This window comes from Crocodylus siamensis, chromosome 13 (assembly GCF_052110815.1).
Source record: "Crocodylus siamensis isolate JL-2025a chromosome 13, ASM5211081v1, whole genome shotgun sequence".
Taxonomy (NCBI): Eukaryota; Metazoa; Chordata; order Crocodylia; family Crocodylidae; genus Crocodylus; species Crocodylus siamensis.
Window position 1 is genome coordinate 12,634,841 of NC_143407.1, and position 24,386 is coordinate 12,659,226.

Below are 24,386 nucleotides of genomic sequence, written 5' to 3' on the forward strand. Positions count from 1 at the left end.
TTTGAAGACCTCTGAACCCAATCTATTTTGTGAAGCTTGTTCTGGGATAGGTGTTATCACTTTTGCAAAACTATTCCTGGACAGAGAGTGACCCTTTGTGTGGAAAACATGGGTCTTGTTTTGTCTTTAGTGGGTTTGGTTCTAGTTTTACCTGTTGTATCACCCCCTTGTAGAGCTGGTTCAGGTCTGCAGAGACAGGCCCAAAGAACTGGGCACACTATGGAGATGCAAACTTTATCTTTTCACCCTGGCTTTTCCTCAGTAGTAATTACAAAGCTAGCTTGGTGTGGCTATACAAAGGATGAAGAGAGGAGAAAACCAGATCTGACCAGACCAGATATTTAAGTACGTATGACAGTGGATCTTAGTATGCAGAGACAGAAAGTACTGTCAAAGAATTCCTTGGAATTGTGATATGGCGCTAGTTGTACTTGGGTAGAGGATGCTGGCTGCATTAGCATTGTAAAGCTAGTTGTATAAAGTAGTCTCTTGGACAGAAATGGATCTGGGCAGGGGGCTGCTGTGGCTCTACAACTGCTCGTGGCTCTGTGGTCGCTGCCCTTCTCGAGCAAGATCCAGATGAAAGCATTGTTTCCCTTCAGGGGTCTCTCTCGGGCAATAACATCTCTCGAGGGAGGTGTTTTCTCAGGTCGAACTGGTTCTGAACGTGTAATGGTTCTGCAGCCCTCTGTGACTGAAGACTGCTTTATACCTGTAGATTTTATTTGTGGAGTTGTGTTTGTAAACCAGACCTTAGGTGCAGGCTGTCCCCACTGTATAGAACTTGCCTTGCTTGAGAAAATTGCCTCTTTTCAGAACTTACTCACATTGTGAGATTGTTCTGCTGGTAAAACTGGGCTTGATTTCACGGTCCCGTTCCCCCCCAGGCCCTGTAGTTGCCTCTCAACTCACTGTGGAGATTGGGTCCTGGCTTGTGAGCTAAGCCCCACACAGGAATTAGGATCCTCCCTTATTACATAGGTATGGACAAGATGATCTCTTGAAATGCCTTGCAGCCCTGCATTTCTTTTGTTCTGTGATAGCCCTCTAGCAAGTCTTGGAGCATGGTAGGTCTCATCTAGGGACACACACTCCAGCCCAGTCCCTGCCCTTGGCTCAGAAGACTTTGGTTATTCTAGTGGCCAAAACAGGCAGTCAGTTCCCATGTAGTCATCCACAATCGCATATCCCCAAAGCAGAGAGCTTTTGAGTGAATTCTTCTCTCCATCATATAGAGTGCTATCTGAAGCTAGAAACTGATATTTCTGGCTGGCTAAATGGTTTGTTGAGACTGTCCAGTCAGGAGAAATCTTGTACCAATTCAGGACCACCAGATGTAGTCTGAACAACCAAGAGATATTAGTGAAGGCCGTGCCATAGAATACACATGGATATCTTTTAGCTGCTACTGAAATAAAGATAGGGGACTACTGTCACCACCAGCCAGGTAAATTAGTCTTTGAACTCAGGCTTAGGGGCTTTTGATTTTAGCATCTCACTTACCAGATTCAAACCACACTGATAGCTCAAACTGTGTCGACCATATGTCTGTATCTCAATCTTTCTTGACAGCCTGTGAAAAGCTTCAAGTACTTTCTTTTGAGGAAGAAGAGGTGAACTTTGATGTCTGCAGATCCATGCCAGCATGCTGGCTGGTGGTACTGAACAGCATTAGGCACTGGAGTTATACAAGAGAACAACGTCTTCCATAATGCCAGATGTGCCCTGTGTTCCCCTTCCAATATGTGGCTGAAATGTTTTCACTGCTACCATTCCCCCTGGGGCGAGAGAAGGGTCCTGTGACATATCTACTGAGCTTACCTGAACACATGATCTATTGAGCTCCTGTCAGTGACACTGGCATGTGGTGTGTCCCCCTCCACCCAGCAAGGAGCACTGTAAGCCAGTAAGGGACAGGTCTGCAAAGTAAAGGCCCATGGGTATTGCACTGGATGCTCTGAAATGGGTAGCGAGGCTGTTAAGTAGAAGGGGAGGGATCCCCTGGTCTTGTTGATCTGTGTGAGCGTACTTCAGAAATTTGTGAGGTTTTATTGTCCATACTGAGCTACCATAAGGCCTCCTGGGAACCCCGGCAGGCTGGAGCAATGCTGGCGTGGCTCTTGTAAACTGTCGGGAATGCTAGGACAGTGACAGCCCGCACGGTAGCCGTTTCTCCAGTGGTGCAATTAATTCTTTAAATGAAAGTTGGAAATCAGCACTTAGCTGATCAGCTACACACAGGCAATGATGAAGAGTCACTGGTGGAGGCCAAATAAAAATGCCTGGGAGAACTACTCGCTAACAAAGATATCCAGGTACCTGGTGGATTGAAGGGAAGTCAGTACCAGGAAATCTATCTTCCCTCTCCACGCTGAAAGGGTCACCAAGCAGTTTTAGTGTGGAGCTGGTCGGTCTCACACTGAGTAAATTGCATTTGAAAATTATACTGGTTCAAAAGATAAGCTCAGTGCGATGTTCTCAAGTAGCTGTGGCCTAATGGGGTGGTGGCAGGACCTATTTGAAGTGTGTATGTGCATGGTAAAGAATAGATATATTATTGATTGTTATGACACCTACTGCCACTGGTCTGGGAGATTTGTGTTGCAGAGATGGACAGGATTAGAAAAAAAAGTTGTCTCAATTCCGATTCCTAGTGAACATCCCTCAGGTATTTTTCTTCCATGTCTTTAGCTATCGACGTGGAAACATTAGGGCATTGTCATGGTTTAGCTAATTGTAGTGCCAAAGCTTCAGGAATCATTTGGGTAGCTCATTACTGAGCTACCCAAACGCTATAGTACTCTGAAGGGGCTTGTACACGCCACAGAATTGGCCTTTAAAGTGGCTTAAATGCCCTTTTGTACTGCTTTAATGATGTTGCTGTTTATACAGTCAGCAGCGTATTGCATGTTAATGGTGCTGCTGTTTACTGTCGGCAGCGTATTGCGCGTTAAATGACTTTGGGACGTAGCAAAATAAAACATGCCCGAGGTTGTTTTCGTTTGCTACCTTACAGCTGTGAAGGGAAAGCACTGGATCCCGTGCAGCTCAGGGGCTGTGCAGGCAGCTCGTGCAGGCAGCCCAGCAGCAGCCTGTGCAGGCAGGCTCCACTGAATGAAAAAAAGCAAAAAAGCAGTGAGCCTGATCTTTTTTTCCCCCCTCCCTGGAGCCTGCCTGCCTGTCTGAGCTGCGCAGGGGCCCAGCGCTTCTCTCCATGGCTGTGGTGCTCCTCGGGACTGTCCAGGCCGGGTGCCTGCTGGTGGGGGCTGCCTGCGGGGTGCTGCCACCACCACAGTGGGAAGCACCAGCCCTCCCCACCGCAGCTCAGGACCCGCTCAACCTGCTGGCAGCTTGCCCCCCGCCACTGGAGACACAGGAAAGGATCTGGTCTGACCCTCATGTACAGGCCACAGGGGTTTACTTCAGTTTAATTTGGAGCAGTGTTTTTAAAAAACCACTGCTTCAATCTAGGGAGGATTAAACCGAAGTAAACCCCCCTGGCATGTACAAGTAGCCCTCTGCCCACTGGTTGGGGAGTACTATTCAGGGTTGAAGAGGTTGAGGAATCCCTGGGCATGTACAGTGTCTATGGATATTATCTTTCCTCTAATCCCTTTAATAAGTGAAGGACAATAGCTTTCTTAGCACTTCCTCACTCTTTCATCCTCAGCATTTTAGCCTTCCAGTAAAAGGCTGTAGACATTTTGAGTAGATCAACACAACCTCATTTGCTTATAAAGACAACCAAAACAGATTTCCTACATGAAGAGACTAGTACAACAAAAGAATTGTCCCTTTTGCAGTATTGATCTGTGTTGAGTTCTGGTTGAGGATCTGGCATAACTTTCCTTCATCCTTGCTGAAGAGTTGTTCCTTTTGCGGTGCTAGACCTTTTTGTGGAATTATCCTTACTGGAAGCCTTGGTTGAGGATGGTCTTAGCCCTAGAAGTGGTCATGGACTGGGTTGATTTTTGCTTTCATAGTTCTGGTTCTTGTCCAGAAATATCCCTCCTTAGAGCTATGAGTGGCTAGTATGTAGTCTCCCTACTACACGACCCCTGGTTGGGTGGCTGATTCCTCTCTCAGAATCTGTCACAGTGCTGGAGTTGTTCTTGTTGTAGAACTGAACCCAAATGAGTTGTTCACCCTCGAAGAGTTGCCCCAGATGTAGAATTTGTCCCCTTTAAAGGAAATTGATTCTGTCTGGCAATCTTTTCCTATGCTGGCTGGTCCTCATGGCAGTTTCCTTCCCTTACGCACGTGAATACTAGGCCTGCGCCAAGTGGCTAGTATTCGCTTCAGATTCGGATTCAGCCAATCCGGGGGACAGTGATTCGATTCAGTGATTTGAATCACTGGCCCAATTTGATTCGGCTGAATCTGATTCAGAGATTCGGCTGGTGCTGAGTCTCCACATCAGCCAGGCCAGGCCCATCCCCTGCCCCTGTCCCAGCTCGGCAATGGCTGCCCCAGCTCCCAGCACTTGTTAAAAAAAAAAAAGGCCCTGACTCAGTGGGTGTTGCTGGGTGGGGGTGATCCCTGCTGTCCCCCACTGGCCCATGCTGCATGGGGGGCTCTGGATGAGCCCGTTGCTCCCCCAGCCCCCCCATGGGTGCACCACCCAGGCCAGCTTTTTTAAGGGAAAAAACCTGAAGAAATCCTGGACTTACCCTCCCTCTGCCTGGCAGCACCCAGTGAGCACTGGGGCATTTTTTTAAAGTACTGGGCTGGGATGGGTAGGGGCAGCCTGGGGGGGTTGGGGGAGGTTGGGGGGGCTGTCAGGGGTCCCCCCATGTTCTCCCCCCCCCTTGTATTTACCATCTCAGAGTTGGCTGCAGCTTCCGGGGGACTACCCGAATCAAAGCTCTCCAAATCTTTTCTGAAGATTTGGAGAGCTTTGAATCAATTCGGCCCTTTAAATCGGTCCCCCAATTCGATTTGGATTCAGAGATTTGGCCACCCAATCTCCTCCGAATTGCCACCTAAAGCTTTGCACAGGCCTAATGAATACATGGGGAGTTGTCCTCCTTGAGAAACCGTCTCTGCTGGGTAATGGTCTCCTAAAAAATAAATAAATAAACTGTGCTTGATTGGAGGCGTTTTAAAGGTGGGTGGTATCACATAGACCCCCCTCACAACTGCCACTCTCTGGCTAACCCCAGCCTATTATTCTTGGTAGAGTGACCAAAGATTGGCTGGTTGTTGAAGGTTGGTTAACACCGGCAAGCTTCTTTTGATAGTCCTCAGGCTGTTCCTGTCCTGTGCATAGGGAGAGGAGTTTGTCTTCATAATGCATCTGGTAGAGGCTGTCAGAATGGATGAGATGAAGTTACATTGTCCTGAATCTTCAGACAATGGCCCCCAAAAACCTTTTCTCTGGTTCCAAAGTCTTCAGATCAACTTTTCCCTTCCCAAATTGTATATGATTCTGTACAGTCTAGTTTATGGCTTCATAGGAAAAAAAATGCCTGAGAGGTTACCCTGTATGGAAAATCCTTGAGCATTTGAGAGAGATTAAGCTAATGGGGCACAATAGCAATTCTTTTTGAGCATGTTATGCAGTTCAATAGAGAATGACCCATTTCTATGGAACAGTTAGTAGTGATAGAGTATTGTATCGTTATATAACGTTTTACAGTTTAATTTAATTCTATAGAAAAAGATGTGATTCTGATACTTTCCCTGTCAGGGCTAGCGTTTCCATATTGTGATTAATTATTATGCCAAAACCAAGTAATACCCAGTTTCCAAAGCAAAGACATACAGGCAGTCCCAGATAATGAACTCACCAAGGTTAGTGGTAAAACCTCCACTGACTTAAGAAGAGCCTGTCCAAGGAAAAATGCCAGGTTAGAAACTAAACTCGTGGGTAGTTTGTTCTACCAAACATGCTGAGTTTTAAATCTCAAGCATCCTGCAGCTCAGCAGTTTTACCTTGCACACCCTTCATGTTTTAAATAAAAATAAATAGACAATTGAGCTGCTAATGTTTGTTTCTTCCCTGCCCACACACTATATTATCATTTTCTCCTGTCCAACGTGAGCTTGAAGCACTATTATTTTGAGCTGCGAGAAGTCTACACCCACTCTGCCTAGGCAAAAGATAACGGACAGTTAGATGTCTTATTTTTAGAGGAAGAAATTCTCATTATGATATTGTTGTCCATTCACAACTTGACTTAGTACGTAGGATCTTTGTCTGACCATGCTGTAGCTATGAACCATGCTGAAACAGCTGCAGTTTAGCATCATGAATTAAAAAGCAGGTGTTCAGAAGCCAAGGCACGTTTCTGGGCTGCATTTTGATTCTGAATTTTTCAGAAGTTTTCTGGGCTTCTACAAAAATCTTCTTGGCCCTGTAAGTAAGCAGCACTACTTTGGGCTTAGTAAGACAGATACTTAAACTTCTGAAAAAACATTAAAAGTTGAGAAGTTGCAACCCCTTGAGGATTCTGGTATAAAAAGTCTGAATGGGCTATTTTGCTTAAGAAGAATCCTAAGCAACCTTATCAAATGGTCAGAGCATGAGACTGGGACTAAGGAGTTCTGCCCTAGTCTCCGGGAAAGTTTACTCCCTGCACCATGCTTCAGTTTCCCTACCTGTAAAATGGAGATAATGACACTGACCCACCTTTGCAAAGTATTTTAGGATTTATTGATATAAAGTTGTACATGAATGTTCCACAATAGCTTATCATTAGGATTTAACGCTTCCTGTTTATTCTCAAGTCACTCTAGATATCCAGTATCCATACCTGTACCATTTTTAAGAAGTCTTTACATCTGTAGCAGGGTCAGAGTTTTGCATCACTCAAAAGCCCTTAAACTTCACGCAGTTCTTACTTCCTGGGCACGCTTGCCTCTCAGGAACCACCACCAACGTTAATTAGCACTCCATAACACAAACTTGACATAGTCCATACAGTGTGCACTCATAGTCCTGAGTCTCTTCTGGCCCTGAGAAAGTGCCTCTGGCTTACTGCTGCTCCCTCTTCACTGCAGTATTCCTTCTCAGTCTGGCTCTGACTCCAGTCCTGTGGCGGTGCAGCTGCTTCCAGCCACACAGCCTTGAGTCTCTTTCCAGACCCGGAGAAAAAGCCCGGCTCCTTTCTCTCCTCCTTCTCTTTCCCAGTTTCTCAGCCAACTCTCTCTCCCACTATCTTCCTCTCTAGGAACCTTTAACTTCCTGTGGCCAGATGATTATGATTCTCAGCTGGTCCGGGCCTCCTAGGCAGCGTACAATCAGCCTGTTGCTGGACTGTAGCCTTTGCAAGTCTGCATAGTGCTACAGCCAATTGTGTGTAGTCTGTTGCAATCCTTTCTCAACCAGCCTGCTACAAGACCATTTCAGAGTTTCTTTTTCCCTCCTTCATTTCACTAATGTGCTATTGCCCATGTCCAGCTAGGGATGACAGGGCCAAGAGACATTTCCAAATTTAGCAGCCCACTGGGATGCCCAATTTCCATAGTCAGCAGTACACAGGATAGTGATGTGGCTAGCTGCCTTTGCCTCCCAGACCAAATGACCCGGTATTCATTTACAGCAGGGTCAACTGGAATCAGGCTTTGGCTCAGGTCCAGAGAAGGACTTGAAATCCTACTTCTGGTTCCATGTTCATGAATTCATGGTAGCTACTTTATAACTTTTCTTGCTAAACTTTTAGCTCTGTTTAAACAGTCAAATCCAAGTAAGAACTTTGCCTTGGCAAATATTGGTCACCAGAGGTGATGTTGCATGCATGAGTTTGATGGCATTGTGCAAAGAATTAAGTAGCCTCTGAAATACATTGCATTTGCCACTGACTGATAAGTTCCTGTCCCTTCTTTCTTTCAGAATATGCAGTGATGAGCCAGACTATGGTACCATGACCATCCAGAAAGCCATACAGTTCCTGTGCTCCTCGGATGAGAAACATCAAGCCATGGGTGCTTACTACCTCCAGCACACCTGCTTCCAGGATGAATCTGCCAAGCAAGAGGTAAAATGGTTTAATTTGCTGCCACTTAGTCATCAGCTGGCTGTGATTCTGGGGAGCCTTCATTTTTAGAAGGTCTGCCTGAGCTACCTTGGGGTTGCTATTCACCATTACTTTCATTCCCTTTGGTTTGAACAGGAGGCGTATGTACTCCGCAGTTCTGAAACGGTTCATTATGTGAAGCTTGCAAATAACAAGGGAGTAAAAATTAGTGGCCATTTAAAAGAGTTTGGCCATAAAAATGAGGACAACATGGTTGGGATGTTACCCTTTACACCTTCATAGAGCTGCAACATTTTCATCGCACATTTTTCATTAAACCTTATGTGACCCTTTGAAAATACAAGAATGCATTGAGTTAAATCTTATATTTTCAAAGGCTCACATAAGGTTTAATGAAAAATGTGCGATGAAAATGTCGCAGCTCTATGAAGGTGTCCTCCATGAGCATCTTACAGGAGATCTGCTACTCTCCACAGAACTGTGGCCATTATTTCTTCAGGTGAGGTATGTCTGGGTGTTTATAGCATGGGAAATCCACACCCTTCCTAGTTTCAGCCCAATTAGATAGGAAGGCATTGAAGATGAACCCAGTGAAGATGCAGCAGCCACATCAGCACAGGGTGGACAACCCTGCCTGAAGCCATGAGTGCTTAGTTGGGTAATGGGTGGGCAGTCTACCCTGAAGTCTGTATTGTTGTGACTTCAGTGTGATTACACTCAAATTAGCTAGAATAAAGTTAGGGTGGGCAGGCCATCCTTGGCTGCAGGTACACCTCTGTCTGCAGGGCAGACACAATCTCCGCAGCTGCTGAGTAGACACTTCCATAGAATCTGCCTCTCCCAAAGACCTCTGATTCATTTTCTTTTGTCAGCAAGTTTTGAGCCTTTTTCCCCAGCCAGTAGTTGGTTATGCTAGTACCTACCCACACAGTGATCCTATAATGGGGCAGGCAAGATCTCTGATTACCTAACAGATTCAGAGCTGAGTCTAAGTCTAGGTGAAACTACCAAGAATCTAAGTTCATGTAACTTTCACCTTTTTCCAGCTTTATCAGTATGGGTATTACCATACATTAATCTAGGCTCCTTCTACATTTCCTTAGAATTAGATTTGTAGTTATTGTTGACATCCTCACTACACATAACCTTCTACTAGGAGCCCTTGGTCTTAGAATCATAGAATCAAAGAAAATTAGGGTTGAAGGGACCTCAGGAGGTCACATCTAGTCCAGCCCCCTGCTCAAAGCAGGACCAGCCCCAACTAGATCATCCCAGTCAGGGCTTTGTCCAGCTGGCTCTGAAAAACCTCCAAGGATGGAGATTCCACCACCTCTCTGGGTAACTCATTCCAGTACTTCACCACCTCCCTTGTGAGAGAGTTTTCCTTATATCCACCCTAGATCTCCCTTGCTGCAACTTGAGACCATTGATCCTTGTTCTCTCATCTGCCACCACTGAGAACAGCCCAGCTCCATCCGCCCGTCAGGTAGTTGAAGGTTGCTATCAATTCCCCTCTCAGTCTTCTCTTCTCCAAACTAAATAAACCCAGTTCCCTCAGCCTCTTCTTATAAGTCATGTACCCCAGCCACAAACCATTTTCATTGCTCTCCACTGGACTCTCTCCAGCTTGTCCACATCCTTTCTATAGTGGGTGGCCCAAACTGGACACAGTACTTCAGATGTGGCCTTACCAGTACAGAATAGAGCAAAATAATTACTTCCCTTGAAATGCTGGCAACAATCCTACTAATGCAGCCCAGTATGCTGTTAGCCTTTCTTGGCAGCAAGGGCACACTGCTGGCTCATATTCAGCTTATTTGCCACTGTAACCCCCAGGTCCTTTTCTGCAGAGCTGCTGCCCAGCCAGTCAGCCCCCATGGGATTCTTCTTTCCTAAATGCAGGACTTTGCACTTGTCCTTGTTGAACCTCATGAGATTTCTTTTGGCCCAATTTGACAATATGTCTAGGTCACTCTGAATCTGAGCCCTACCCTCCAGTGTATCTACTACACCCCCATCTTGGTGTCATCCGCAAACTTGCTGAGGGTGCACACCATCCCATCTTCCAGATCATTAATGAAGATATTGAACAAAACCGGCCCCAGGCACTCCAGTTGGTACCAGATGCCAGCTAGACATCGAGCCATTGATTACTACCCACTGAGCCCAACAATCCAGCCAGCTTTCTATTCAGCTTAACGTCCATTCATCCAACCCATACTTCCTCAGCTTGTTTGCAAGAATGCTGTGGGAAACAGTATCAAAAGCCTAGCTAAAGTCAAGGTATAGCATGTCCACTGCTTTCCCTGCATCCACAGAGCCAGTTATGTCATCATAGAAGGCAATCAGGTTGGTCAGGCATGACTTGCCCTTGATGAGTCCACGATGACTGTTCCTAATCATCTTCTTCTCCTCCAAGTGCTTAGAAATGGATTATTTGAGGACCTGCTCCATGATGTTTCTGAACTGAGGTGAGACTGGCTGGTCTGTAGTTCCCTGGATCCTCCTTCCCTTTCTTAAAGATGGGCACTATATTTGCCCTTTTCCAATTGTCTGGAACCTCCCACAATCACCACAAGTTTTCAAAGATAATGGCCAGTGGCTCTGCAATCACGTCAGCCAACTCCCTCAGCACCCTTGGATGCATTGCATCTAGTCCCGTGGACTTGTACACAACCAGCTTTTCTAAACAGTCCCTAACCTGTTCTTAACCATGTATAAGAGAGTTGAAACTATGTCATCTACAACCCCCCTCTGAATTTAATCTGTGGCTTTTGGATAACAGTAAATGAAGTTGGGATGTTATTGTAATACTATATGGTAGATGGGATGTTATTGTAATACTATATGGTAGTATCTGGGTACTGTTTTAGGTCATAACCTCAGCTGAGGTAAACTGCTGTAGTCCTGCTGAAGATGTTGGGAGAAACTCTTATATACATCAGTCAAGGATTTGGCTCAGGGTTGTTATTTGCAAGCTTTAATTGTTAGACTCTGACTCAGCAAGGCAATCAGCATGGTCTCAGTTGACGATGGCTGGAACATAGTGTATTGGAAGTGGAAGGATGCGGGATATCTTTTACATGCCTGGGAGAATATACCAGACCAGCTTCTTGTGTTAATTTCAGTCACTTTGGTCCTTTAATGATCAAAAAAAAAAAAAATCAGTGATGGTTTGCATATGATTTTCATCACAGATTATCTTCTCCCCAGGTCTACCGGCTGGGTGGCATTGCCAAGCTGGTCGAACTCCTCCGCAGCACAAACCAGAATGTCCAGCAGGCCGCAGCCGGGGCTCTTAGAAACATAGTCTTCAGAAATCCCATCAACAAGATAGAAACCCGACGGCAGAGTGGAATCAGGGAGAGTGTGAGCCTTCTGAGGAGAACTGGGAACACTGAAACACAGAAGCAGCTGACAGGTACACTGCAAATGAGAGACCCTTGGTCTTTGTAAATTAGGTTGCCTCCATTGACATCTTTTCCTACACCTAAGGCTCTCCTTCTCTAGCACAGGAGCCTGGTCCTGCCCTTTCAAGGCATTGCCCTTGACACCTGTGCACACTGAGCATGCAGCACTCTCAGATCTCGAATGGCCATCACAGAGGACATTCCTGTTTTCTGCTACTCTGTCCTCAATTGATGCGAAACCTGATGCCTTTAAGTCCTCTATTTTTCTCTTGAAGAGAAAAATAGAGGACATAAAGGCATCCACTTTCATATCAGTAGAGGACAGAGGACAACCGGACTGTCCTCTATGATGGCCATCCTAGTCAGATCGCAGTGATAAGGATTAACACAATATCACTGCTCTGCCCAGATGTAAATGAGGATGTAAAGTGTAGGTTGCTGGAACCAGGCCCAATTTTCAGCTGTTGTGACTGTTTTTACGCTGCTGTAGGGCTTTTCAGCTACTGGCTCACAAACCAGGACCAGACTCAGAGCTTGCCTCTTTCCACACATTTTACCTCCACAGCTGTACTCATTTAAGGTTTTTGAGCTTTCACTGCTCACCTGCATTCATCTGACAGCTGCATGTGGGGCATTATCAAAGCAAAGTCCCCCACTTTGGAATTTAGTTTCCCTGGTTGGGTCTTATAACAGTAGTATGGGCTATGCTGCACAGACTGGGTGGTGTCCTATAGGGCTGGATTTCAGTAGGGTCAAATGAGTTTGTTGGCAGTAGGTCATCCTGAATTGAATTTGATTGTACTGTATGTGAACCTGTATTAGAAGGATTCTCCCTACACCTGTCCATGCTAAATTGAAATCCATAAATATGTATGCTTGTTGGGGCAGGGTGCTTCAGATTTCCTTCTGTGTCATAATAAAGGTCCCCTGTCCAAGGTCTCAGTAGGCTGTTTCTGCCCATCTCCCATTTAACTGAACATGCTCTGCCTTGCCTGAATCTACTGTTAAGAGTACTTTATTCCTTTGGTAAAAGGGTGTATGGTTAAATGGGAGGTAGGGGATACTGGAAAGCATGATGCTTTTGTTGTTTGGAAAAGATAGGCAAGAAGACTACCTTATTAGTGCACGTTATGGGAGAACTAGCGTCAAGAATTTTTCAAAATAAGAGAGGTGATTTGCTGGACTTGTACAGAAAAGCTGATGTTTGAACTATATAAACAGTACCACATGGTGTGACAGTAGAGGTGGAGTCGGGGGTTTCAGATTAAATGACTGCGCTTCAGCTCTTCTGTTCATGAACTGAGATCAGAGTAAATCCTCTCTCACAAAATGACAGAAATCTGGAGAGTGTCTTGAATTTTTCAGGCCTGGGCCAAGGACTTGATTCATTTGTCACTTACTCCAATTTTATGCTAGGGTAGCATTGGCCTAGTTGTGCCCCTTTTTGTACACCAGTGTAATCGAGGCCTCTTATGCATGGAGACAGTGAGCTAAAGTGAGTCTTGCATTTTCATTTTAGGGCTGCTATGGAACTTGTCCTCCACGGATGAACTGAAAGAAGAGTTGATACAGGAAGCCCTCCCTGTCTTGACAGATTGTGTTATTGTTCCTTTCTCTGGCTGGTCTGATGGCACCAGTAATAGGACAAGAGAAATTGTTGACCCAGAGGTATTCTTCAATGCCACAGGCTGTTTGAGGTAGGCCAGCAGACAAGTAGCTACATCAGCAAGCATAGGAGATGTGTAAGTGCTGACAGTGGGGAGGGGCACAACTCTGCGCTACTGCCCCTGCTGCTGCTGGGCACTGGATCTGGCTGGGCTGCAGCCCTACAGCCTGCCATTGGTGCAAAAATCACGCTGCCAACACCACCCCCATGCCTGCCAGGCCCTGGCTCTGGCCAGGCTGCAGCCCCATGCCCTGTGCCCTGCTGTTGGCACAGAAATCTGGGGACGGGGGGCACATGCCCCTCTATATGTTGTCAGTGTCAACAAGCAAGTCTGTCGACCAAAATTGTCTAACTCCCCTCATGTCTGCTTGGGAAGTTTGACCATTGGCTGGTATTTTTAAGTTAATAAGGGAAGTAGGTGCTGAATTGGTGCATCTGGCAATTCAACATATTGCAGACTGCCTGATGTTCCTTCATAAAGTTTTCAGGGCAGTTTGAGCAAGTGGAAATGTTTCTATTCAATCTGAAAATTTGAAATTTGGCAAAGCATTTTTTTTTTTTTGGCAAGTAATTTGCTTTCCTTAAAAATTACTTTTCATTGGGCAACTGAAAAACTGAAATAAAACATTTGGGTGGGAAAGTAGAGTTTGCTGATGGAAGATTTTACCCCTAGATTTTCAGTCTTCAGTTGTAAACTTGCAATTTTTGGCCATCAGAAATGAAAAATAATTTGGTTTCTGTTATTTGATGAAACGTCAAACTTTACCATAAATAAGCATGTTCCAGTCATCTCTAGTGCCTGTTTCTAATTCATACATTTGACTTGATTTTTATTCTTGCTATGTTCTGGATCCATCCATTGGGTCTTCTAACTAGTTACAATTGCTGGGTGTTGCTCATTAGGGCTGTAAGAAGCTTCGGATAGAACTTTGCATCTGGAGAAGCTTCGGACATTTTGGGGTCTGAAGCAGCACGTCTGGGTGGAGGCGCTGGCTGCCTTGGAGCTACCTCCGAGATCCAGCCATAGGGTATAATGGGGAAACAATAAAATATCTATAACTTTGGTTTTTTTTGTCTGATTTGGGTGAAATTAGAGGATGAAGCCTGCCAAGTTTCAAGAAGATCGGTGCAGGGATTTTGGGCAACTGTACCCCAAATTCTTGAGAGCAAAACTCCTGTCACGTCTATGTGCTACAACACTGGAGGGTCAAAACTGCAGGGCTGGTAGCTGTTACTGAGGCCACAAAGCCTGCCAAGATTCAAGAAGATCGGTGCAGGAGTTTGGGGGGAACTGCCTCGCAAGCTGCAGACAAGCAAAACTGGTGCCAAGGGTGCTGTGGGACTGACGTTGTCTGTCTTGGGGCAGGGAGGGGAGACACGGCTGCAGGCCTGGCTGCTGAGCTGCTGTGTTCCCAGTTACCAATCAATCGTGATTCACCCAGGGACTGAGGGACCAGCTCAATACACAGGACCTACCTGCTACATAACGACTTAATGAACATCAGTTAGCACCTACAACACCCGGCTAAGGAGAGGAAAGAATCAATGCAGACATTCAGCTGCCCCAAGACAGACACAGCCTTGGCACGAGTTTTGTCTGTCAGCAGCTAGGGGTGCAGGGCCCCAGGACCCCCCTGCACCGATCTCCTCCACAGCTGGCAGGCGTCACAGCAGGGGCCACCACCCCTGCAGCTGTCACTCCTCTGCGCCTTAACACACAGTGTCACCCCCGCACACTTTTTGCTTGTCTGCAGCTTGGGGTGCAGTTCCCCCAAGTCCCTTCACCGATCTCCTTGAAACTTGGCAGGCTTTGTGGCCTCAGTAAGAGCTACCAGCCCTGTGGTTTTGATCCCCCCGTGTTGTAACACACAGCCATGACTTGAGTTTGGCTTTCAAGAATTTGGGGTACAGTTCCCCCCAAACCCCTGCACTGATATTCTTGAAACTTGGCAGGTTTCATGCTCTCTGCAGAGGCTACCATCCCTGAAGATTTCATCCAGATTGGGCAAAAAACAACTAAGTTATAAATATTTCATTGATTCACCATTATACCCTGTGGCCGGATCTCCAAGGCGGCTCCCAAGCTTTGGAGCCACTTTGGCCGGATCGAGGCGGAAACCCGGTCTGGATCTCCGGGTCGGATCGTGGCCATCCGAAGCGGCTGGATCCGAAGCCGGATCGTATCGCTGCCGACTCGCACAGGCCTCTTGCTCATCAGTTTCCAAGTGAGAAGCTCATATATGGGCATGGAGTGATTTATTTCTTCTTGGAAAAGCTAAAGAACGCTTTTGCTTGGAGATCTTAGTTCTGACTTGCAATTTCTTCTAGCAACCTGGGTGCCAGCACCTTTACATTGGAAACAACCAAAAATGATTTATAAATAGGTACTTTAACGAACTGAAGCTCTGCCTTAGGGGATGTAGCAACAGGCTACACCCTTACCAGACATCTTCTGCTAAAGGGAGCAACATTTGATTTTGTTGGAACAGCCAATGCATTGCTCCAAGAACAAAATGGAGCAACTTGCTCCATGAGAAAACTGGAGAAATACAGGCTAAATAAAATAATCACAAGGTGGATTCGTAATTACCTCAATAATCACAAGGAAAGAGTAACCCATGCTGAAGCACCCTTGTGCCCTAGCCAGCTGGGTTGGTGTCCACATGCGTGCTGCTGTGCAGAAAAAGACTTGGCAGCAGGGTATTACTTGTATTTCCAAGTACTATCCTGCTGCAGAGTTAATTAGTTTCCTGTGCCCTAATAGGGGCACATGTGTAGATGCTGAGACATTTACTATAGAGCTAATTAGTCAGCTCTGCAGTAAATATCTCATGTAGATGCGCCCAGTTGGTTATAGATTGATCTTCTTGTTCTCTCTTTTCCCCCTTCCCACTATTGAAGTGACTAGTATTTAGTGGCCAATTAGCTCAGTTGGTTAGAGCATAGTGCTAATAATGCCACGGTTGAATATTTTATCCCTGGAATGACCCGAAGACCCTTCCTGCCTCAGACAGGAGTTTGGATTAGATGTCCTGTCTCTTTTTGCCTTATTCCTCTATGATTTCTGTGCTGTTCATTGAATCATATAGAAGCGGGGCTGGGAGGGACCACCATGGGTCATCTAGTCTAACTTCTATAGGTCATCTAGTCTAACCCTCTCCCTGAGGCAGAGTGATTCCTATCCAAATCATCCTATACAGACAACAGTGAAAGTAGGAGTTCATTCCCTGCCACTGAGATGCTCAGGTACTTTACAGAGCCTGAGTCTAGCTCCATCAAATTTGTTCTCTTTCTGTTGCCAAGACATCTTCCCTCTTGGCTACGTAGCCTAACCTCAACAGGAAGGTACTCTCAGCCCTGCGTGGCCTGAGGCCTGATGACTAGGTTGTATCTGTTGCTGTGAAACTAAGAATTCAGATCCCTTCAGGAAGAGATGAGCCTAGAAACTGGGTAGGTGCCCTTGCCAACTGGGTGATGGGAAAAGGTGAGACAGACATGCACCAAACAGTGTCAAACAGCTACTGGTTGCACTTTGTGTTGAGCCCACTTTTGGGGGTGTTCACTGCATCCCTGGGTATGCATGGCAGAACTTAACCTTAACAAAGCATAAATGGACTAGATGACTCTGGGACAGTATTCAGTCACTTCTGAGCACTTGCATTAAATTCTGGCAATTACACAAGGCAAAGCAGATGTTGTTAGATGATTTGTCTTCATAAAAAATCGTATCACTTCTGCATCTTAGCAGTGAAACAGAATTTTGTCCTAAGCCTCTTTGGGCTTTTGCAAACTTCTTTTAAGTTAAAGTGCATTAAAACCCCAGGGACTGTAACAACTCCGTTGCGTTAGCAGAGACCTGGCAAAGCGGGCCAAGAGTATAGCACAGAGTAACCATCACCCCTTATTGCCCCTTTTCTTAATACCTGATGATCCATGTTCTGCACTAACATTGCTATAGCACCTGGGGTTAGGTCCTGACATTGGTGATCCAGCTTATGCTACCTTGATCATGCAGAGTCAAATCGTCTACTTGTGTAAACTGGCATAGTTCAGTTGAAGTCAGTGTGGCTACACAGATTTACAGACCTTGAGGATGTCTCTCTCATGATCTCCCCTGATATTTACTTAATATTCTCTCTGGAAATAACTCTGAACAGGTATCTTGACTTCTTTTGTGCTCTAACTGTACATCCCAAGCCTCTAAGGAAAATTCCTACCAGTAATTAGATGTTCTTTCCAAGAGGATGTTTTACCCATGGTAGTGATATAAGAGGAGTTTTGCCCTGCACACAAGAACACCACGAGACCTTTGCAGCATTGAAGGTGTAAATGAGACTTAAAGGATGCATTGGTTTTGTTGTGGACCTCTCTGAATGGGTGATTTCACCTTGTCAGAGGCCATCCTTACAAGAGGGTCGAATTCAAATAGCTATGTGTGGGAGTCTGTGACAGATAGGAAACAGCAAGTGAAGTGAGCTTATACACTTATACATATGTCCCTACTTATACACTTTGACTTATGTCCCTACATTTTATAAACTGACTTCTTTCAGGAACCTGAGTTCTGCAGACATGGGACGCCAGACCATGAGAAACTACCCTGGCCTGGTTGATTCAGTCATGACTTATGCCCAGAACTGTGTGGCTGCTAACCGACCTGATGATAAGGTACCATACATCCCTCTCATTTACTCACAGATCATCAGCTAGTGTCCAAACTAAGCCCTGGACTAGCGACATGAACTATTGTTTCTTTTTTAAAGAAATATTTTCAAAGCTTGTAGTAAAAACACAAATGAGGCTTTGTAAATCTCTCAGGAGCTCCATTCCAGGCCCAGATGAGAACGCTGCAGCTTCTCTTGTCCTGCAAAGTTGTGTCTGGTATTATAGGAGAACAAAGTTTGGGACTGCCAATGAACTTCTCTTCATCTTGCAAGGATAACAGAGACTGTACATAATAGCAGAACTGACTTTCTGAGTTTCTATAGGGTAGAAAGGGGCATGGGCTGTATCCATTTTCTTTGCTGTCTATATATATTTATAACACATGGGAAGAAGGAGCTTTTAGGCCCGGCTTTTAAAAATTTGGCACCCGTATTCACAGTTGTCATCTCCATTAAAGTACCAAAGATTGTCAAAAGTGTCTGGAACACGGATGCTCCCATTGTGTCATCTGTAGCAAGGTTTTCAGAAGAGCTCAGCTTCTTATGTGCTCCCAAACTGGAGAGCTCGTTTGAAAATCCAGTGAATGATTTTGTTGCCCAAGTGGGTGCTGGGCTCTTTTGAAAATTCTGCTTATTAGTGTCATCCTGGAAACTGCTGAACCCATCCAACACTTTTGTTCTGGTCCCCACTTTGTCACTGACTCACTAAGTTAGTGTGTACTGGATGGAAAATATTTTAAAGGCCCAACCTAGTGAAGATCATTCACTTTTCTGTTTAGTTCTTATTCAGTCATTCCTCAGATAATCTCAGCAGGCTTTGTGCCTGACTCAAGACAGCAAAGACAGTCACACTCAAGATTTGGCATATCGTATTTATGTCCTGGCAGTGGCATCCTACATGCCATATACAGCAGCGCTGTCAGTAAATCTGTCTGTAAATACATGCACTGTCTCGTGTGCCCATCCAAATATTAAACTGTTGTGTTTATTCTGGGGGTGATTTTAGTCTGTGGAGAACTGCCTCTGCATCCTGCACAATCTCTCCTACCGCCTGGATGCTGAGGTGCCCAATAAATACACCCAACTCAACCACATGGCCCGGAATGCCTCCATGGACCGAACTCTCACAGGCTGCTTCAACAGCAGAGGAGGAAAACTGGAGGTAAGACACGTTGCTCAGTGCCTGGATATGAGGGCCTCACTAGGTTCAGGCAAAGAGCAACTGCACTCCCACATGCCCAGTGTCAGGAAGAGGGTTCAGAATAATTGGGGCAGGGATTATAGAGGCATCACATGTCCTGTGCTTAGCATCATGGGGGGAGGTGAGAGGGTCAGTCTGTTCCAGACCAGTTAACAACAGGTAGGGGGGTCAGTTGTGCATGCCAAGGGCAAGATGCATGCAGATAGTTGCATGCTACCTCTAAAGAAACAAGGGATAATGAAGCGTGAGTCCTGTGACAAGTGCCAGTCTCTTAAATATCAACCCCTTATTTACCCTTAGGAAGATGGGTATAATGTCCCTCTGCCTGAGGAGGATTACAAACCCAGAGGAGCCAGCTGGCTTTACCATTCTGATGCCATCCGCACATACCTGTCCCTGATGGACAAGAGCAAGAAAGACTCCACCCTGGAAGCTTGTGCAGGAGCTCTGCAGAACCTCACTGCAAGCAGAGGACTGGTGAGAACTCTCTCTCTCTCATGTAAAGTGGTGCATAAATGTTCACATTGAGCATGAGCAGTAGGCAACACATTGGCCAGTCAGGCACACAACGCTGTGCGTGTGCTGGGACCACATGAATAAGTAACAAGGTTTTGCTTGCCAAACTTCAGAACCAGTGGGTTTTAGACCCTGCCCTGTCTTGGACCCAGGTTCTGGCTCCCTTCACCAGGTGCAGGGGTTGAACTTGCATCTTTCTGACATCGTTGCACAGTGCTCGAACCACCAGGCTCCAGGTTAGGCCTCTTCCTGGGGGTGTCTCCACCCTTTCTTTTGAGGAAGGTCCTCTGGCAGCCAAGAGAGGAAGATATGTGGGCCAGGAGGCAGAGAGCAAGCTGGGGGGTATGTAGCTCAGTGAGAAGGGTGTTGCTCTGGAAAGGAGAAGTAGCTCAGACCCTTGCTCCCTATGAAGCAGAAACTTTCTCATGAAATGGCTTGCCATCCATTTTACCCAATAAATATCAAATGCAAGGTTCAGTGATTTAGGCTGAAGAAGAGGGTTGGGCTGAAGAGAAGACTGGGCAATAACCAGTCTCTGGCCTGGTGCTAAGAACATTGCTAGGAAGTCGGAGAAAACAAGTTCAGACCCCCTCAGAGTGAAAGTGGTTTAGAACCGGGGTTTCCCTGTGCCAGAGTGAGTTCCCTAGTCACTTAGCTATTGGACTAAAATGCGGGATGACCCTCTTCCTCATCCACGCTTTTTGGGGAAGTACATCCTACCTTCTCTGCCATAGCGTAACATCCTGTACATGCACAATAGCCCTGCCAAAAATGCTACTTATGCAACTGAAAATCTACCACTTGAGCACATAAAGTGAAATAATATGCTGCCCCTAATGATTCACTGGGGGCCAGATTCTATTCCAGCTATTAGACTTAGGCACCTACATGTAATTCTGTTACATCTGGTTCAAATCCCTAAAAATCCATTATTGTGCCTACCTTGGTGTCTGTGCTGGTTCTTAGCAAAAAGTACAAAGATAAATTATGCCTTGTTGGACGTTAAATCCAGATTCCTTTCATATGGGATTTCTGGCTGTTTTCTGGATAATGATCATTTTTCCCTATGACATTGCTCATGGTACTGAGGTGAGGTGACCTGCATGTCACAGATGCAAAGCAGCACATCAACGATGTGGAACAATATCATGATTTTTAAGGCAGTACTTTTTCAGGTGTAGATGTGGATTTTGGTATGTTGAAATGTGCAGGGGCTAAATTAAGTCCACACTGCAAATATACAGCCTGATTTCACAAGCCTTCTTGGTACCAGCTTTTATTGAGGAAATCTGTGTGCAGGGAATTGGCTGAATGGGATCATTAACCCTTTAGGTTACAGACTAGAGCAGGGGCGAACAATTATTTTGGGCGGAGGGCTGCTTACTGAGTTTGGCAAGCCATCGAGGGCCACATGACAGGCAGCCAGGGGCAGATCGATATTAATTTTCTAAATTTTTAGGGGCCCTATGGGTCTGATGGAATGGCTTGGCAGGCTGCACCCAGCCCGCGGGCCGCATTTTGCCCGCTGCTGGACTAGAGGTTCTGTACTTTGCTCAGCTCCCTGGTAATAGATAACACCAAACGTATCTCTTATAGTCAGGTGAAGTAATCAAATTATTTTGTTGTCACTCACTTCAACCCAATGGAACGTGCTGTTGGCAGCACATTCCACATATTCATTGCTTGCAAGGGGGAACAATGTCTATCAGTAACACGTGCCTCTCTTGGAAGAAAGCATGCAGCTGTCTGGCAGTGCAGTATTGTTCAACAGCTTGTTTGGTGATAAGCCAAGAATTTGAAAAAAAATGAAGATATAAAATTAGGCTTCTATTCCTGTATGTAAGCACCTAAATGACAGCCTGATTTTCAGAGTTGCTGAGCCACACTGTTACACTAACGTAAATGAGGTCAGATCCCTGTGCGAGTGTCTGTGTCCAATAAATGATGCATTTCTCTCAGGTCAGAAGAGAGGTAGCATAGGTGTATTTTGTGCATGAAATGTAAAGATCTTCAACTGTTAACAAGCTCAGGCACAACTGCCCCCCCCGGGCTCACAAGGGGACAGAACACCCATCCCCTAACAAACTGTTCATCGACAGAAATGAATAAAAAATGGCTTGTGAGGAAAGTGGCTGCAGAAGAACAAAGCATTTTCTGCAGTTTTGCTTATGATGTAGCTATATTTACCTTGCAGTCCACTGTGAGCGTGCCCCAGAATACTGTGCGTATTACAGCTGTATCATGCAAGGCTTAGAGGTAACTAATAAACTCTATTTTGTTTCTCAGATGTCTAATGCAATGAGCCAGGTGATTGGTTTGAAGGAAAAGGGATTGCCTCGTATAGCACGGCTTCTCCGGTCCAACAGCTCTGAAGTTGTTCGATCTGGGACTTCTTTGCTGAGCAACATGTCCCGACATCCTGTTCTCCATAAAACCATGGGTAAGAAGCTTCAGCCAAAGAGGTTTCTAAGGTTTTTTTAGTTTCTCCCCTTCCATCACAAACTCGCCTTCGTTTGAGGACCTTCTAGTTGAATTCTGACAAGCATCCCTCTTGGCATTACTTCCCCAAGCAAATATATTCGTATACCACTTCTCCTCTCCAAGACGGATGTTCAGCAGAGCTGGGATAGTGGCCAAGTGATGCTATTTGGCCATAGGCCTTAGAAGGAACTCTTAAGATGCCATCCTTTGGACTAGTGTGTAGTCTGGTTAAATAGACTACTTCTAAGACATGTCTGTGGTGTGCTTTATAGATAAAACAGATCAGCTGGTCTTTCTGGACTTTTAGTTTATATATTGGAGTATTTCCTTGGTTGAATTGGTCTGGGTTTTGGAGGTAACAGTATATATGGTCTCCTGGCTTTTTTGAGGGTCGCTGCTTATGGCAATGAGCCATTTCAATCTCAGATGTTTAAAGAAAGTAGCATTTATTGTGCTACTACCACCTGGCATTAAGAATACCACCATTAGGACTTCCAGGCTTTATAACAAGTAGTATTCAACCAAGGGGTCCCATTGATCTGATTGATTTAAGTGCTGATTGGAGCATTCCATCTTTAGCTCACCAGGTGCTTCCAGATGTGTCGCATCTCCTGTCCTCCCAGAGTGCAAACACCAACACCTATGGAGAGATCATGTCATCAGCTTGCTACACTCTGAGGAACCTCATCATGTCCAACCCACACCTGGGCAAATCCTGCTTGACAAGCAACGTGATAAATAATGTATTAAGCCTCTGCCGAAATGGGTGAGTCTTGGTGAGGAGCAGACTAGAACTAAGGCCCAGACAGTGGAAGTGATTTGCCCAAGTTCACCCAGCAAGCCAGAGGCAACAATGGAAACAGACCCCAGGCCTCTCAAGTCCCAGTATGATGCTTTGCCCACTAGATTCTACTGGTACCTTGTTGTTATCAATTAGTGTAATTAATGATGGGTGTCTAAACAGTTAGGTTGGACAGTCTCCTTTCCCTTGAGCATGAACCAACTCAACCATCATAAGTTGGAAAATTTACCCCAGACAAGAAATGGTTCCAAGTTTGTGCTGTGTTCTGGAGACACCGTGGGAAAAATGCAGAGATTGGGGCAGCAAGAAAAAGACCAATATTGAGAAGCTACAAACAAAACAGTGGAAAGGAGGAAAGGAATATTCAAATGAAGAAATATAGGGCAGGCTCTTGTACTGGTCTGTCTTTCGGATTGACCCTCTGTTATGAAAAAAGATGACAGGCTGCATCTTGGCCAAAAACTAAATCGACCATGGGGAAAATTTCGGTTTAAATGAGAGTAGAAGAGGTCTGCAAACTAAATCTAATTTTCCAAAACCAAAATGGAGCTTTAGAAGTTACTGAACAGTCAGACTCCAAGAAGTTTGCCTAGGCCTACAGGAGGATTTATTGTGTTATACCTGATGCAGTCCCCACACAGCACATTGTTGAGCTTCCCATTAAAGACAACGGTGGGAATTGGATCAGGACCTTAATCTGCTCCTTTTTATAGAACCTCTGCCATGATCGACTGAGTGGAGGCCTGAGCTCCTCACAGACCACAAGATTTTCAGGATCAAATATCCATGGGCTTTGTATAGCTCTAGTATAAGCTGCATGAGCGTGTATTGCCTGGCACTGCACATTTTTTAAGCTGTTTGGTGGAATTAGTCGTCAGTTGAGTTCATTTCACATGGGCCTTGTCTGTATTACAAGGATTCTGCCAGTAGAGGCTTTGCTGCCAGACAGCAGCCACTCTATGGAAGCCAACAGGGAGCCTGCACATCCTCACGGCTGCTGGCAGTGCTGCATGGCTTCAGCACAGCAGTTATGCCAGCAAGGCACGTGGTATACCATTGGAGGCACTGGCAGTTCAGGGGACTATAGCAGCCAGCTGGAGGCCTAGTTGACCCCATGCATCTCCTGTTAGGTAGCAGCAGCAGCTTTCTTTCAGTCAGAGAAATGATATTGCTCTCTTGGCAGAAACAAAGGCTGCTGTTGTGGTAGGGCAGCTGGGAGTGTAGACACACTGTAACGTAAAACAGGCTGTAGTCCAACCAGCAGCTTAAGTGTAGCTTTGTCCAGCTGCATTATTTTTAGAGCTGGGCAGCTCCCTGTCTGGTTTTGTTTTGCAGAACCTCATGATCCAGGGTTGGGATAGGAAAGTGTCCAAGCTACAGAGTCTGAACCAAGTTAGAGCTTACCCAGTGTATAGGGTGTCCAGCATTCATGAGCGTCTGGTGCATCCTGAGTCTGGGGGGACACAGATTGCCGATGGAGGGGAGGAGCGAGTCCCTCAGTGGCCAATCGCCGGTTTGCAGCTGGTGCTTCCCAGGGGTGCACGGCCGATCTCAGGGGGTGCTTGTGCACCTGCATGCACCCCCTACCTGTCACCAATGCCAGCATTTATATTTGGCCAGTCATAGTGATAAGAACAGGCAGTGAAGCTCTGATCCAGTTATGACCC

General features: G+C 45.8%; 1 protein-coding gene across 2 annotated transcripts in view; it reads left to right on the plus strand.

Moving 5' to 3' along the window:
- Positions 1 to 24,386, plus strand: part of PKP1 (plakophilin 1) — a 53,702-nt gene that overhangs the window by 23,541 nt on the left and 5,775 nt on the right. For both annotated transcript variants that reach the window (XM_090025584.1, XM_090025585.1), the window contains exons 4-11: positions 7,835 to 7,979; positions 11,193 to 11,400; positions 12,909 to 13,086; positions 17,609 to 17,723; positions 18,726 to 18,881; positions 19,221 to 19,397; positions 21,723 to 21,876; positions 22,497 to 22,683. In XM_090025584.1, coding sequence (XP_089881710.1) covers positions 7,835 to 7,979; positions 11,193 to 11,400; positions 12,909 to 13,086; positions 17,609 to 17,723; positions 18,726 to 18,881; positions 19,221 to 19,397; positions 21,723 to 21,876; positions 22,497 to 22,683 — 1,320 coding nt within the window. The remainder of the gene's footprint in view (positions 1 to 7,834; positions 7,980 to 11,192; positions 11,401 to 12,908; positions 13,087 to 17,608; positions 17,724 to 18,725; positions 18,882 to 19,220; positions 19,398 to 21,722; positions 21,877 to 22,496; positions 22,684 to 24,386) is intronic.